This window comes from Stegodyphus dumicola, chromosome 9, assembly GCF_044657685.1.
Source record: "Stegodyphus dumicola isolate Sdum_Otavi_A_Nest chromosome 9, ASM4465768v1".
Classification (NCBI taxonomy): domain Eukaryota; kingdom Metazoa; phylum Arthropoda; class Arachnida; order Araneae; family Eresidae; genus Stegodyphus; species Stegodyphus dumicola.
The window spans coordinates 28410907-28429311 of NC_140776.1; the positions used below are offsets into that span (position 1 = coordinate 28410907).

At 32.9% G+C, this 18405-nt stretch overlaps 1 protein-coding gene across 5 annotated transcripts in view; it reads right to left on the reverse strand.

Moving 5' to 3' along the window:
* Positions 1–18405, reverse strand: part of LOC118191626 (CCA tRNA nucleotidyltransferase 1, mitochondrial) — a 53026-nt gene that overhangs the window by 19139 nt on the left and 15482 nt on the right. For all 5 annotated transcript variants that reach the window (XR_015042952.1, XM_085823315.1, XM_085823316.1 and 2 more), the window contains exon 5: positions 8076–8161. Coding sequence is in view for 4 of the 5 variants with exons in the window: in XM_085823315.1 (XP_085679441.1) it covers positions 8076–8161 (86 nt within the window). In the remaining variant the exon portion in view is untranslated. The remainder of the gene's footprint in view (positions 1–8075; positions 8162–18405) is intronic.

The following is an 18405-nucleotide window of genomic DNA, read 5'->3' on the forward strand; positions in this document are numbered from 1 at the left end:
GAATTAACGACTTTTGACTGTATAAGTATGTTTATTTCTTGTACATGCTTAAAACTAATCTGAGTTCTAAATAAATATACTCCCACATATACGCTTTATCTAGGGCAGCGCTAAATACCGCCTAGTGCAGTCTTTATGGGTACTAAATTCTGCTACAAAGCTCCTTCCTAAGTTCTAAATTTTCACTGCACCTAAACTTTGCATCCCAGTGCTTTCCCTAAATCATAAACAACTTTTCATCCTTTAATTTTGCTGCTCGGTGCTTCCCCAAATTCCAAAAATTTCGTCTTCCCTAAATTCTGCGGTCCAGTGCCAACATAATCTGCCGCCTTTCTTCTTCTCACTGTATAAAGTTTTGTGTATTTAATAAACTTAAACAACTTACACTGAAAGAAATGTTTAATGAAGTGTTTAATAAAGTAAACAAATCAATATTTAGCTTTTTTTGTAAATTTTGATACCCCTTTAGATCATAATTGTTCTTTATTTCATAAATTATGATTTCATATTTTTAATTGTATAATTTCTGCATGCCATCTTACCAGATTTAAATTAATGATCTAATATCTGGAAAAATCCGAAATTGTCGAAGTCCCGACGAGTCCGGATTTTGGACTTTGTACTGTATACACTTTTTGAAATAACTATCAACTGTATTAAAAAAATAGAAGAAACAATATATTTCCTGCAATTTTCCATTTCTCAACTTTGTTCAACCTGTTTATTTAAGCATAAAAATTGAGTAGAATTCTTCTGTAAATGGCTTTATGGTGAATAACATATAAGTTATTCTTAATTAAAATAGCACTAAATGTAATCTTTGGCCTATAAGTTTCATTAACAAAAATCTATTTTTAGCATATGAAAATAAATTTTTCCTTGTGAACATTTCTTAGAGCATTTAAAAATCTATAATCATTGCCAAGAGTAATGCTAGCATAAAAGGTTGCCATACTCTTGTTATTCAATTACTAATATAAAAAAAAAAGTTTAGACATCACTGCATGAGTTATTACTGAAGCTGTCATGTATTGCTAAACATGCGGTAATGAAAGCAAAATATAATAAATAATGACTTGCCAGGTCGGCATCAGGGATATAAAATAGGTGAATGTTTCGGTTTGAGATGTATGTATACTCAGATATGAAGCCAAATTATTAATCTCACAAATCTATGCTTACGTTATTGTTTTTCCATAACGAGGTATTTTATTTAGTGCCTAAGTGAAATTGAGAATCAGAATTTTTAAACGAAAATCCTCACATTTTTTATTATGGAAGGACAAATCAAATACACATGCATAAAGCATACACAACACACATAAAAAAAGTTTGTGGTTTTGAGGTTTGGATTTTAGATCATTCCAGATAATGGACGTCCTAATTTCGGACTTTGTACTGTATAAAGTTTTGTGTACTTATTAAACAAAGAATTTTAATAAACGTATATCTTTTAGGAAAAATATTTTTTATACAAGGGAAATGTATAAAATTATTTTTCCACCCACTTTAGGAGAAACCTATTTTTCTGCAAATTTTTTAAAATTAAAAAATACATATTTAAACATTACGTATCAGCGATATACAGCTAGAAGTAATTCTGCTTCTAATGAAGTTATTGGTATCCAGAAATCATTTCTCTAATTCAAAAGACAAAAAGGTGCTTAAGGATTATTTAAAGTACAGATTTTATGCTTCTTTTGGAGGTAGAAATAACAGAAAAAAATTAGACTGTTTTAAGCCATTTAGAAGGAATAACAGCAATATTCTGTATCATAAGCAAGACTGAAACCAATCTTCAGAATAATCCTGTTGTGCAATTCTGCTAGTATTCCTAGGGCTTCTGGAAGCACTGCTACAAGGCATTTTTTGTAACCACTCATTATACTTCTTTTTATTCTACCTTATTTGTTGTAATAAATCATCATTCTCACAGATTTTGTTTCACTAATAGAAAAAGACAAAAATCAGAGAGTCTGATAAGTACCTGGGATGTGGTAGCACCTCAGTACAAATTTATGTGAAGAAAATCTGTGAGCATGAAGGATGGATGTATAGATGTTTTGTCAGGAAGAAGATGCACAGTCTTCTTCACCACATTTTGAGCAATTTAGGACATATATCTTTCTGCAAACTTCTATGTTCATATTTCACCTTGAACATGGTGTTGAGTTTGTGCAGATGAACATAAAACGCTTTCACAACAATAGCTAAACAAGTCAAAGAGTATGTAATGAGGAGTAAGGTCTATTAATAAAGATCTATCTGGGTCCTTCAAACTGAAGGTTAGAATAGGGTTAATCTTATGCAAAAATCTCATAGCAAAACCTCAAGGGGAAAAAAAAAAATCATACTAATTTATAGAAGACAATTTGGCAAACGTTATAAAGGATGTGAGAACTGGCACATAGAATATTTGTTTTCTACACTGAAGGAAAAGGCTTCAAAATTCAATTGATGCTAAGATAGTTTGGAGATACAATCAGAAACTGCATAATTTTCTATAGCCATGACAGGAAAAAACACATTTTTTGAAACAGATTTTATTTAAGCAAAAGAATTTGGCATTTTTGTTTCTGACTATTTGTATTTCTTACAGCAAATAGTGCCTCCCAGATTGTGTAATATTAGATACAGAAAAACTTGTTGCAACTATAGTGTGATTAATACTCATGCTTTAAGAAGAGTGATTAGAACTGCTTTACGAACACTGTCATGCACAATGCACATTACACAGCTCAAAAAGTAAAGGTAATATAAACTTTAAAAATATGAATGTTAAAATCAGAAATAAGCTGAATTAAATTAGCTATTGAAAATCATAGTTAAGAAGATATATCTAATGATGGTGGTCTTTTTTCTGCAAACTTTCAACTACAAAGATCATATTACAATCAATACAAAATAAATTTCTGATATATTTGATATAAATATACCATAGAAACAATGCTGATCTAATCCAGTATTTAGCAGTGGCAAAAATAAATGCTATACTCTCTAATGCATGAAAACCCATGAAGGCATAATGAATACCTGTAAAGATTTAATTGCAAATAACTTAAAAATCAAACAAACTTGATATTTAAACCCAATCAGAAAACAAGATAAAAGTGCTATTAAGACTCTTAAAAATGTGAATAAAAAATGGAACATGTTTAAAGCTATTATTAGGCACTTGGATATTATTGCAACCACCTTAGACAAAGTTGGCACGTTTTCAGAATGGGTCAAACTCTGGTAATCATGCACATGCAATTTTTCAGTTTTAACAAGCAATGTCACCATTTTCATAAGTGTTCCATTTATTGCATTCCATGTTCCAACAGTTTTTGTAGACAAATTGTGATAGTATTTGTCTTTAACAAATTTTAAAATACGTACATTTGGGATTTGCCTGCAATACGAGAAACTGTCATCAAATTTTTACAGGAAATAACAATAACTTGTGCAAAATCACAAATGAAGGTAATTGCTTTGAATCTATATCACACCATCACAAAATTTCCATCAGGACAAAGAAGCAACAATTCAGTTTTACTTTTATTTCTAAGATAATAAATGTTAGTAATACTTTATATAAGTTAGTAATACATTAGAGAGCCAAAACGTTATGACCACCTATTCAAAAACATGTTGCACGACCTTGACCTTTGCCTTGCAAAACAGCTGCAACTTGCACTCGTTGAAGAAGAAACCTTCCACAAATAATGTAAATGTCTCTAGATAGTGCTACTTTTCCCCTTTCTCCTCCAGAAATAATAATAATAATAATAATAAACCTCCAATGTGATTTTTTTTTCCTTTGCTGTAATTCTGCACGAAATTTTATTTCTTTTTGGAGGACGGGAGTTAGCAGTGAGAAAATCATGATTTACAAATTAAAGAAACATGCTTTGGCTGAATATAAAAAAAGTTACATCTCCTGTAATGATCTCAAACAAAAATATTGGATTATTATCCAACTTCATACATTAACTCACCCATTATCCCCGTGCATTTCTCCTTTTGTTCAGAAATCAAAACACAAAGAACAATGTGTTGATACATATGGTATAAGATCCCCTAGCAGAATCTGCCAACAGAAGCTCTGCTCATAAAAAAAAACCATAATTTTGATGACCTTCTCTAGAGTTTGGAAGCAGTCCTGGTGAGAACTCTGTTTCACTCAATTAATCCGACAATAGCTTGATAAGATTTATTTTATCAAATGAGACACTTCAGAGATCTGGAACTTTTCACAATACCACAGAGTAGAAGCAGTAGTTATACTTTAAACTACTATGAATGTTAAACACAATCCAATGCAAAGTGCAGCTAAAGAGAAAGCTACACTGAGATATCTCAGTACTCTGAACTTATGCTTAGCTAACAGCGAAAAACAACCGAGAACAGATGCTCTTTCTGGCTTTATATAGTTTCCATCTGGCCACCGAGATATTTATAATACTTTCTGCTAATCAAAATTACTGGAAGAGGCAATATGAAGATCAAATTATGGTTACAGCTAATATAGTGATCAGTTACATTTATTCAATTACAATACCTGTTATGGTGATACAGGGACCAGACCAAAATTTGGAGATTTTTGCCCAAACCGTAGCCAACTTTCCGAAATTTTGCCAAATTACCGAGATACCCATTTACTCAATGTTAAATACACTTTCCCCTGTATTCTTACTGTTTTGACGTGGCTTGTTTCTTTAAATTTTTCGCATTATATTACACAGAAAAGAGAACAATTTCACATAAAATTTGTAACAACAGTATTTTTCACAGTACATGCAGCAATCCAAAGCATACATTGTCTGTGGCAGATTTGCAGCCCTCTTTAAAACATGAATATTAATCACAGAATCGCTATATGCTTTCATCAGCATTTCTGAAGTTCTTCCAAATATCTCACCCAAATACTGACAAAATTTAATGTTACAGCATTACCTTTGTATATTCTTCAATCACAGAATAAAGGTGACTAACCTTAGCACAACATGTCTGTGCATCAATTCAGTAGCTTTGATGGATTTGATTATGGATGGCAAAAGTAATGAAATAATCAGATCTTTGCTTTGTCATGGATCGTATAAAATTCTTGATGCAGTTATATATAAAAAATAAAATTCTAATATGCAGTTATATATAAAAAATAAAAAAAGCATTAAACTCTGAAAATAGTGGATTAAAAAAAGCACGAGATTCAGAAAATGGAGGTAAAGACTAAAGAGTTAAAACTTTTTCACCTCGCAGTTACGAAAGTAATATACCCGCTTAATGTTTATATATATTTGAATCAGGAAGATAAAAAGCAAAAGCTCAGAGTGTAACAAGGCTGTGGAATGCAACATAAATTTTACTTATACAAATGTCATCTTAATGTAAAATGAAGAGAACTGCAAAGTCAGATTCAATTGTAAATTAAAATGAAGACATAATTTTAACTGATTACATAAAAAAGATTAAAACTGGCTAAATTTTCATTCTATGCTGATCTCAAACACAACTAATAACTGAAAATAAAATTTAAAGTTCAGTAGTACATATGAATTCCATTTAAAAATAGTGAGTTTACAGTAAAAAGCATTTTGTGTTATAGAGTCATTAGATTATATGGATGCTGAAATTCGAAAAATGTGCCCTTGATGGGTTTCGAACATTGGACCCTAAATATGTATTGAACACATTTCCAATTATTATTAAATGCAGAAAAGGAGAAAATACCTTATATACTCCCCATTTTAAATGGTGACTAGGGATGAGGGGACTCAATTGTCAAATCCTGGTAGTGACGAATTATTGTCCACCACCTTTTAGATCAGGTGCCACTGTGGAGTCATTAGGTAATATTGAGAAATATGCAATGTCCTTGCTGGGATTCGAACGCTAGACCTCCTGAATACACATCAAGTATGCTTCCAGTTACACAACAAAGGCATGCGGAAAGGAAGGAAAAAATATCTTATAGTAATTTAAAACCTGTAAAGTGCTTACTGATTGTTACTATTCATTGTGCAATTTCGAAGGCCATTATATACAGATTCACCAAGCCACAAGATTTTTTAATATCCTGAGATGATAGTTCAAGAATATTGGTTGCCTGACTAAAGAAAAACGCCATACAGGGCTAAGCTCTTTTAACGAGCTACTAAGAAAGTTAAAGTTTCATGAGTAACTAACTCACTAAAATCAACAAACTGCACCAACTATGAACTTGGTAGTAATGCTGCCAACCATTAACTGTAAATGAAACAATATCTTTTACAATTTAACAAACCCCTTTTTCTCCAAGGCTTAAAGTGGCCATAAAGAGATCTCTCTTGTTTTAGATCACCATGCATGGAATTCTCTTTCCAAAGTTGGTCGTAAATTCACATATTGGTGATAACTTTGTGCTGACCTTAAAAAAGGTTAGAGACCTTTCACCACCCTCTGCTGGAAAGAAGTTATTGTATATTTTCAGTACATAATGAAAAGCTGTATTAGCCAGAAATGACATCTAGGTAATTTAATCGGCAACATTATATCAGATATTACAACATTTATTACCAGGCAACTGTAATCAAGCAGTAAAGTTTTGTAACTGTATGCAGAAAGCATTGTAAAATAATTTTGCCACTTGTATTATATATGAAATGAAAATTGGAAAACTTCATATTTCAGCAAGCCTCACTGAATGAGATACATCACTCACTGAATGATCAGCTCCCATATTATTGGTTTGGTTGATGTGGAAAAAGATGACCTAGCATTGTTCAAATGATCATCAGGTCTCCTGACCTTATGCTTAGTATTTCTTTTTCTTTGCAGATACATTAAAGGCAATGTGCGCTGCTACCAGCAATATTAAAAGAGCTCAAGGAACACATGCTGTTCTAGCTGTTCATGTTCCACAATGAATAGAGCATACACAGAACATTTATAATGTTATAACTAAAATTTATGATTTTTTACTTTACTTTTGCAGTACGATATAATGTTTTGAAATCTGATGAATCATTTGTAATCCAACAGAGAAATCCATAGTGCTGAAGCAATTTCTTTATTTCCATTTTTTGGTAACAAGCACTTGTGAAAAATACAAATAAATTTCAAGAGCTATAACTTTTTTTTTTTTTTTTTTGTAAAAAATACTTGTGTAAAATAAAATATCAGAGTGGATTGCCCTCTAATCTTTTTATCAATTGCATATAGTTTGCAAAAGTAACTTTATTAATATTCAATATTTCATTCCTTATATATTTCTTAGGTTTTAATATATCTTCTTCTGAGATGGTAGTTCTAATTGGAAGCACTAGCCAATTATCATTCATGATCAATTTTTCGATAAATATAAATACTTCAGTTATACCATAACTTGAAAAATAACTTTTTTTTATTTATAAATAGATGACATAGATGGTTTTGCTTGCTCTGAAAGCTATTTAATTTTTTTGCTTTTTTATAAATATACCGATTAGAATTCAAAACATCACAATTTCTACTTTATACATGTTTTAGCAAATATTATCACATGAAGTTACCAAATACATTTCTAGGGAATACAATTAATACTTCATAATCTTGCATACTGACAATCGATAACTATTTATCAGATATATTATATAAACAGATCTAAATATAACATCAGTGATCAACAAGTTCACATGTTTATGTAGTATGGAATGCTTGATGCCCACTTTTTCATGCATACAATTTAATGAGCCAGAAATCAATAAAGATTCAACAAATCCATAAAATGTGAAATCATTTACAATTTCCATCAAGTTAGGTTATTTGAATATGTCAGAGTACACAATACTATCTGACTAGGAGGTGAGATACATTTGTGGAGGACTTTCTAAGGTAAACTGATTGAATTCACGTTACACATAGGGAAAAACACAAAAACCAACCAAGCAGCTAGGCCTTTTTGAGAGCAATCAAATCCAGTTAAGTTACCAGTCAGTGGTTTTAGCTACTTGACCACTGGTGGGGCAATTTTCCATCAAGTATCTTGAAATGCACATTGTATTTAGTTTACAGTGATCTCCAGATACAATATATTATTCATAAAAATGGGGCTAAAATATGCAAATACTCACGACTTAAACCTTCAGCATTATTTCTAATAGCTTCTAAAGTATGAGCATCATGGTCATTAGGATTAAGAGCAATTCTTCCATAAAACCTAAAATTTTAAACAAGAGGAAAAATTATAAAAACACTTAATATATATATAAAACATATATTCCAGCATATAATGCTTACCTATAATTTTAAATTACATTTTTTAGTTTTAGGTATATTTGCTGTATAATATGCACTCCTTCCTATTTATAAAGAAACATGTGCAATGCTTTTATCTTTTGATGTCATTCATTCAAAGATTTTCCCCAGGCTTTCGAATAATGGTATACTAGTTAATTTAGAAGTCAAACAACAAAAATCAGCGTCAGATTTTCCAGGACTAGTTTCGATGGTTCGGTAAAACTATTGAAACTAGTCCTGGAAGATTTGCAAATAGAACACTGATTTTTGTTGACTTCTAAACTAATCGTTGTTTGGCGTGTTATTTTAACCTAAATGGTGTACTGAATTAACAAAGTGATAAGGGAACAATATGTGTAGTGGTGGAGAAATGTTTGAGGGATAAATAATTTGCAAAAAGGGTGTGTTGTATTCAATGCAGCTATGCACAAGAATGTTATTCTAGTGTTTTGAGAAAAGAGGGGGACATTATTTGAGGTAACAATGCACTTTTGACAAGAATGAATTAGCAGTTACATGTTACATGTTTTCTTGAAGCTGTGATTTTGAAGTGAACATCGAAGGCAAAGAAGGAAAAAGAGAACAAATGCATCATGCCACTCTAGAAATAGTGTGTTAGTAGATAACAAAAGCATGAAATGGAATTAAACTCAATATAATCCAAATCATTAAAAATGTAGTACGCCTAACAATCTAGATCAGGGATCCACAACCTTTTTGCCTTTCTAGAATATCTGTTGGACTGCAAGCACCATTTATTTTTTCAAGGTGAATTTACAGTTGGATAGAGTTAATAATACATGCACATAAAAAAAGAGATTGGCCACATTTCGCTTTGTGCTGGTATCATCTGTGTTGGACGCAATTTCTATTTCATCAAAAGTAAGGAAACTAGCATAGAATTTTATTGAAAACTGAAACATTTTTATTATGATCATAAAGCTGTGGGCACATGTTAAACGATCAGCGGGCACCATCGTGCACACGGGCATAGGGTTGGCAACCCCTGATCTAGATGAAACAGAATTTGATGATGTGCCTGAAGATGTAACAGAAGACAAATATGATCGACTCATATTATCAGACAAGCAAATTTTGTAAGTTCATAAGAAAAGTCATATCTTTTAAACAAACAACATTTAGGTATATGCAGAAACATAATTTGTGTAAGCTCATATTTTCCTTATTTATAAATCTGTTATTTTTATATCTGATGTATAACGCACCTGTAAATTTTGATCTTATATTTTGTATTAAAAGTGCGAGTGTCGGAATGTGTGCAAAACACAAAGGTGTACTAATGACCAAATGTTTTCACCAAATGAGACTAGCTATGACGAAAAGTTATGATCCTCCCTAAGATGACCACCCATATATATATATATATATATAACACAGAGGTGTGCCATGGTTTTCATCAAAAGAGACTAGATATGAAGAAAAGTTATAATCCTGTCTAAGATGACCGACCAGTCACAGCCGGTGGACGAGGGGAAGGGTAAGTAAGTAAATCACTTTTTTTGTGTGTAAAACAACAATTACAAATACATATACAGTTAAAAGTCGTTAATCCGGACTCGTTGGGACTTCGGCGATTCCGGATTATAGATCATCAGTTTAAATTGCGTAAGATGTAGTAATTTAGTAAGATGGCAAGCAGAAATTCTAAAATAAAAAATTTGAAACCATAATTTATGAAATAAAGAACAATTATGATCTAAAGGGTATCAAAATTTACAAAAAAAAGCTTAATATTTATTTGTTTACTTTATTAAACATTTCTTTCCATGTAAGTTGTTTAAGTTGCTTCGTTTTATGTGATAATACTTTCTCTTTAATTCTATAAACAGACATAATTTTTTGTTCAGTTACAAAGTTCCGCTGTTCAAGTCCCGTTAATTGCTGTGCCGAGAATACCGACTAACTTGTCAATCGAAATTTTTTCGTTTTCACTAACCTCTCTGTCACATTCTTCATGTCTTTATCCATTTTTTGCAGCAATTCCACTTTTTGTTTGATGGACATCGAAACATACTTTTGTTTTGTACGATCCTTCGGGAGTTCCAGATTCGAAAATTCTATTTGACATAATCGAAAGTTCAAGTTTACTTTTATAGTATTGCTCTTACAGTCTGCAAAAAATAATAAGCCGCATCTAATTCGAAAATTAAGGAACAATGCAATCATCAACATTAACTGAAATAGATAATAATTTTAGCTTATACCGTTCGTTATACATAAAATGCGCATGCGAAAACGTATTCTGCGCTTGCGCACACGCAAATGCGCAGTCATAAGAGGTCTTACGTGCACGCGTAAACGCCTATGCGCATGTGTCAACGCGGCGCATGCGCAGAAAGTTTTTAGCTTCGAGGTCCGGATTATAGATCATTCGATTATGGGTGTCCAAATTAACAACTTTTGACTGTACATATGAAATTATTGTTGTCATATGTTTAAAAATTCATTATGCACAAAATGAAGCTTCATAACATCATGTACGTCACAGATTAATTTGTCTTATGAACTCTAACGAAAGTCTGCAATCTTCCTTCAACTTTCTTGTTTTGTGAGAAGTAAAATATTTTATTGCTTGTTAATGAATACAATACAAAGTCCGAAATCTGGACTCGACCCCAAATCCGGAATCGCCGGACTCGTTGGGACTTCGGCGATTCTGGATTTGGGATTTTTCCGGATATTAGATCATCAGTTTTAAATCTAGTAAGATGGCATGCAGAAATTATAAAATTAAAAATATGAAATCGTGATTTATGAAATAATGAAGTATTTATAATCTAAAGGGTATCAAAATTTCCAAAAAAAAAAAAAAGCTTAATATTTATTTTTACCTTATTAAACATTTCTTTCAATGTAAGTTGTTTAAGTTGCTTCGTTTTTTATGCTAATACTTTCTCTTAATTTTGTAGACAGACATAATCTCTTGTTCAGTTACATTGTTGAAGTCATGTAACTGCTGTTTCGAGAATTCTGACTAACTTGTCAATCGAAATTTTCTTGTTTTCAGTAACTGCTCTGTCACTTTCTTCCGTATTGGTAGTGGTATTTTTTGGATCTAGAACCATACTACAGATTTTGCCATTCATTAATTGATTGATGATTGAGAAGCATTGTCATCACAATGAAAAACTTCTTTTATAGCATCTTCATTTATTACTGCTTCTCCACATTTCTTCGCAAAATCCATTAATTGGAAAATTTCACCTTTGTTTTGGGATATCCGAAAACTTTTAAAATTAACGGCTATCATCATCAAATTTAGTTATCTTTCACTTACATATTTGGCTATGCATCATGAGCTCGACGACCAACGACAAGTTGTTCCGTTAAATTTTATCTTGCTTCTATCACGCATTGAGACAATTAAGCCTGAATTGTATTAGTTATTTATTATATTTATACCTATTTCTTGCACTTGCTTATCAGAGTTCTGAATACATAAATTCCCACATAAACTTAAGCCTTATTGAGGGCCGGTGCTAGATATCTTACTGCCTGATGCAGTCTCTGTAAGTCCTCAATTCTGCGACTCGGTATGGCCATACAAGCTCTGGCGCTGGTTCTGGGTTTATGTTAATAACAAATCAGTTATTCTTAATTCAAATAGCACTAAATGTAATCTTTGGGTCTATGAGTATCATCAACAAAATCTATTTTTAGCATTTTTTAGCGCAATTAACTTAAATGCTCCTTCACCAAGTGAAATCTCAACATAAAAGGTTACCATACTCCTTTATTATTCAATTACTAACATAAAAAAATTGTTTAGGCATCGTTACATGAGTCATTACTCAAGTTGTCATGTTTTGATAAACATGCGATGATGAAAGGAAAGTATAATAAATAATGATTTGCCAGGTTGGCATCAGATCAATGATGCATCTATGAGGTATGTTTCGGTTTGAGATGTGTGCCAAGCAGATATTTTATTTAGTGTTGAAGTGAAATTAAGAATCGGAACTCTCTAGATGCTTTATTGTGCGTGAAGAGGGAACCAAATGCACATGCGTAAAGCCTAGGAGAAAAACTGTTGGTGGTTTTGAGGTCCGGATTTTAGATCATTCCAGATAATGGACATCTGGATTTCGGACTTTGTATTGTATCTTGCATTTTAAACTTCTCAATATTAAACATTAGTATTATAGGAGAAACAAATTTATTCAAGAGAAACAGTATTATAATAATTATATACATAATAGAGTTTTGTCTTCATAGTCAGTATGAAATTTAAATTACACATGCTTGAAAATATAAAAATGATTATAAGTTTGACAGAGAGAAAGAAAATATGCACTACTCAACACAAGCATTATCACCATACCTAACATTGTAAGAATGCACATGTGGAATGAGAAAGATGGTATGGCAAATGGAAATGTCTTTTAACAACTTCCATGCATACTGAGGCATCATTTTGTTGCCCATGTCCACATGTAATGGGAAAGGTTGCTGATTTAAGTAACTTCGATAAAGGTCAAATTGCGATGACCTGAAAGCAAGGAATGAAAATCTCCGAAATAACATTTCACATCAGATGCTTATGAGCACCAATGTTCTTAGCTCCAATAGAAAATAAAAAGAAGATGGTGAAACCAGTAGTAGGCATCAAGGTGATAGAAATTCATACTTGATTAACAAATTCAGACTTCAGAAAGTGTTCCACTTGATGGAGCACTAGGTGATTGCCTATGGCTTAGATGATAGGTAAACACAATGCAAGTCCAAATATATATGTATCTGAGTACACAGTTGATGGAGTTCTACTGGATATGGAACTCAGCAGATGCCAATCTCACATGCCTCTGTTAACCCAGCATCATTGATGTTTACAACTATAGTGGGTCCATAAAGATCATAACTGGACCAAGCAACAATGGGAAAACAACTGCCTGGTCAGATGGATGATAATATTTTTCACCTCACATCAATAGCTATATCAGGATATTCCATCTTCTAAGTGAATGGCTGTCCTGAAAAATGTAAGCAGGTCTCTAATGGATATATTTTGTTTTGGGGGATGTTCTCATGGGTGTCGGTGGAACTCCTGGCTGTTGCAGAGCATATCATGCAGCTGAGAAGAATAAAAACATAACTGTTAACCAGTAAAATCTTTTATGGCTTTCCATTTTCCCTTTAGAAAGGAACTCTTGCATCAGAACAATACTCCTGATTACAAAGCTGAAGTATGTGCTACAGTGATTTGAGGAAAATGTTGATGAATTCCAGGTGATGATGTGGCCTATTAACTTGGTGGATATTGATCCTGTTGAGCCTATCTGGGATGTCATGGAGCATCATACTAATATTTATAGTTTTTCATATTTAGAGCTTACCATAACTGCCAACCTCTAAATATGAGAAACTTAAGAAATTCTCATGTGAAAAATGAAATTGCTGGAAAATGTTCACAGCAAAATTTTTCCAAAGGAAATCGACTTAAATTCACTTTATATGCTTAATTCAGATTACTGAACTACTTGTAACACGATTCTGACATAAAAAATACCAATATTTAATAGATACTCTACAGTTCATGTTCTTTGTTTGTTTCATTTCATAATTTTTTATATTTATATACTAAGGAAATCCTGAGTAGGGAAGGACAGCTTTTATTTATCTAAAAACTTCTAAATACAATAGAAATAAAATTAATAATCAATGTACATACCATTATATGAATAAATTCAGAAATGTATCACATTTCATAGTAATATATCACACACTGATGTAAAACAAAACTAAATACAAATACAGGGTGGTACAGGGAAATGGGAAATTTTAAAAGTTAACAATACTGTAGTGCCAACAGTTTTTTGTAACCAATGCATAGCTGTGAATGCATTATCATTTAGTAATCATGTAGAACTAGAGTGGTGTGGAATGTGCTATGGCTGTGAAAGTGTTTTACAAGCGGGGTGATAGTGCGACTGCTGCACAAACGATATTTTAACAGCATTACCAGCTAGCATGTTAAGGATGTGTCCAATATGCTCATGCTATTACAATATGGGTGCATAATTTTGAAGATACTGGCTCAGCCTCGAAAAAGAAGCCCCCAAGTGGCATTTGAACAGTATCTACCCCAGAGAAAATTGCAGCTGTTCGAGTTTCCACTGAGAGGAGCCCTTGCCACTCCATTCAACAACATGCATCCACGAGTTTGAGCAATAGAAGAATACAAAGAATAATGCACAAGTTCCACCCCTAATAAGTAAGTTACAGAATGTGCAGAAATTATATTCACAAGATCTTGTGCTGTGTAGGGAGCATACGTTTTTGACGTTGGCTAAAATGAATGAGGATGAAAATTTCTTTAACAATATATGGATGTCAGATGAAGGCCACTTCCACCTTAATAGATACTATGTTAACAAATAGAATTTCCATTACTGGCCACAGGAAAATCCAAATGAGCTCCACAAACACCCATTACACAGCACTAAGGTTTCAGTACGGTGTGCTATATCATGTCATGGTGTGATTCATTGGCCTTTACTTTTTTTTTAGCATGAGGACGGCATTGCAACAACAGTAACATCTGCTCAATATGTTACTGATCATATCATAAAAATATCATTTGAAACATATTTTACACCAAGTCCTTAATGTTAACAATGAAAACATGTGATTTCAGGAGGATGGAGCCATGCCCCAAACTGCCCAACAATCAATGGAAGCTGTTTGCAAATTGTTAGGAAGGTGCATCATTTTCACATATGGCCTGTGAGATTCCCTGATCTTAGTGTGATTTCTTTCTGTAGAGACATCTTAAAGGCAAATCTATTAACTGAAACAGAAGACTGAAGACGAAATCACTGCCACAGCCTTTTAAAACCCAGATGGCATGAACAAATATTCGAAGAGAAAGAATGATGCAGAAATAGCTGTTTTTGACACATTTTCTTTTCAAGCAGGAATTTGATAGTAAACCTTTTCCATATCAAAGGTTGAAAACATCTGCTTCCCATTTAATACTTGCAGACAATCCTGTATGTGGGGAACAGAATACATCTGGGATGGTAACACAATTAAATTTCCTATAATTCCGACATGGATGTCAGCCTCCATTGCTTTTGGCAACCGTATGTAGAGGGGATGACCAGCAGCTTTTGAAGGGTCTGCACATCCAAGTTTCAACAAGGTACTGAAATTCTTGTTTGGTTGCTTTAAGCTTATTTGCTGCATGACTGTGAAAACACAGGTGGTTTTCTAGTCTCAATATAGTGAGTAATTAAGACACAATAACACGCCAAACAAATACTAATTCACAAGTCAAACAACAAAAATCAGCGTTATATTTTCAAATTTTCACAGGACTAATTTCGATGGTTTTACCGAACCACCATCCTCAGCTGCAAAAGTGCAAATGAACGAGATAGGATATAATGATTAGATAAGATAAAGTCTGGACAGAAAATAAGCTACTGGCGCCATCTATTGATGAAACCAGAACTAAAACATAATTTCTTTAAAGGCCGAAGGAAAAGATGGATTAGAATTAGGATCGTTAACTAGAACAGAAAGATTTTTTTGAATGTGAAATGCCTCTAGAAAATCCAGTTCTCCAATAGAGGATGTTTTTTGAATAATTTTCGCAGCAGAAAAATTTAAATTGTGATTTTCGGACCAACAATGTTGGGCAACAGAAGACTTCCTGTTTCCGTTTTTCTAACATTATTAATCAAGCAGTTAAAAAATTCTGATCTCAACACACTAAAAGGCACACTCTTGTTTCAGGAGATTATAAGAATTCTGTTGCCATTCCCTTCTTTTCATCAATTAGCTAAAAATTTGCACGTATTTTACAGAAATTTAACGTTCAGGTTGTTTATTCTCCCATCAATAAAATTCCGAGCTCTGTACTCAAGGACCCCCATTCCAGATATGAATTCCTGGGATATTTACAGGATTCCTTGCCAGTGTGGTTTAATTAACATTGGCCAAACTAAGAGAGCCTTAAAATTTCGCATATGTTACATGAGGAACATAAGGCATATGTTAGAAAAAAGGAAACACAGAAGTCTTCTGTTGCCCAACATTGTTGGTCCGAAAATCATACTTTCAATTTTTCTGCTGCCAAAATTATTCAAAATATACCTTCCATTGGAGAACTGGATTTTCTAGAGGCATTTCACATTCAAAAAAATCTTTCTGTTTTAGTTAATGATCCTAATTCCAATCCATCTTTGCCTTCGGCCTTTTAAGAAATTATGTTTTAGTTCTGGTTTCATCAACAGATGGCACCACTAGCTTATTTTCTGTCCAGGCTTTCTTATCTTATTTAATCATTATATCCTATTACGTTCATTTGCGCTTTTGCAGCTGAGGATGGTGGTTCGGTAAAACCATCGAAACTAGTCCTGTGAAAATTTGAAAATATAACGCTGATTTTTGTTGTTTGACTTCTGAATTAGTATAGTGAAGTAATGTCAAATAGTATAGTGAGTGTCAGTTTCCATGATGCTAAATTTAGCTTCCATTAGCACAGGAAATTCGACAAGCAGTTAGTAAAATTTAGTATCTCCACCCACTGCCTTCATGTGAGTGATAGCTTTTACAGTCACAGTTTTTTTGGAACATGGTTGGGTAACTGGATCCACCAAACAGCCTTAATGGATCTTGACCAGTAACCCTAAATGGCAAAGAAAGTCAGCACCAATAATAGGGTGGGAAACTGAAGCTATCTCAAATGGTTAATGAAATTCTCTGTTTAACGATAATGGGGATTAATTTAATGAGTCTCTGACAAAAGTAAGGATTGTCTCATTTGTGGCAAAAAGTAGATGCTTGGTGGGTGGCTGATTGCACTCTGTAGCTGACGGCAGAACTACCAAGATGTCTGCTCCAGTATCAATCCAATATTTTGATGCTGAAGATTTATCTGAGAGATACGAATAAAATCTTGGTCTTGCTATCACCCGAAGAGTCAAGTGATATGGCAGCCCAAGTTATCTGCCTCAAAGGTACAGGTTTTTTGCACTTGTTAGCTTCCTCCTTGAAATGCTGATAGTACCAACAATGCTCTGTACTACTCTGCGATTGCAGGCTTGATGAACAGCATTTTCCTGTTGCTCTCGCCCTTTGATCTGGAATGTGTTTCAATCTGAGAAAAGTGGGCTGAAATATCTATCAATAGTTATTTTAATGCAGAGTCCTCCTTTTTTACTCCAAGCAATAGAGCACCATTTCATGTAAGTGCTATGATACCATTTTTCACCTCAGTAAGCTTGTCTAGTGTATTATTGCAAATGGCTAGAATCTACCGAATGTATGTCAACTATCACTGCAGGAAAAGCAATTTACGAAGATCCTCACTCATGCATGAAGCCATACTTTGCATCACCAGTATGAGGTGCAATAGTGTTTGGCTGCCAAGCTGCATCTCGGAAATGATATCCCTGAACTGCTTTCTTTTGTATCAACTGCATGCAGAAATGGTTCCTGATCACCATATATGGATATATGGAGTGTTAACTGGACAGGAATAATGCATCTTGCTAATTACTCAGATTGTAAAGCGAAAACTATGAGGTGGAATTTTGTGCACTCTACTGTTACCAGCCAATATAACTTAAAAAGGTTACATTTTAAAGTAGGTTACATTTTAAAGCATATCTACAAAAAATTACAGTTTTTTATTCAAAATTTTCTAAGATATACACGAATTTACATATTTTCACGTTTTGAAATTTGGCATCTCTTTTTCGAGCAATAATAACGCCAAATGTGGTTTATAGATTTTTGTTACAGTGAATTGCCACAGCTGTTTTTAACCTTAAATTTCAAATAAATTTTTGTGGAGAATTAATTATATGAAATTTGTTCCCTCAATGATGCATAATAAGTACTTATTAATACTATATGAAAAGCTATTTTCTTAAATTATAGATGATATTATTAAAATTTTTAACTTTTAAAAAAAATGTTTCTTTCTTTTAAAAAATATTTGTAAGAGTAAATTTTTACCTTTGCCATGTTATTGTCTGCTACTTTATGTTAACTGCTTTTAAACTGAATTGTGTAAAACTGAGAAAGTTCGTTTGATGTTTATTATGTCACCAGCCAATATGAACTGGATATTCAGATTAACATCAGAATTTATTTACACATGTTGATTATGAATGCAGGAAACTATTACAGCAT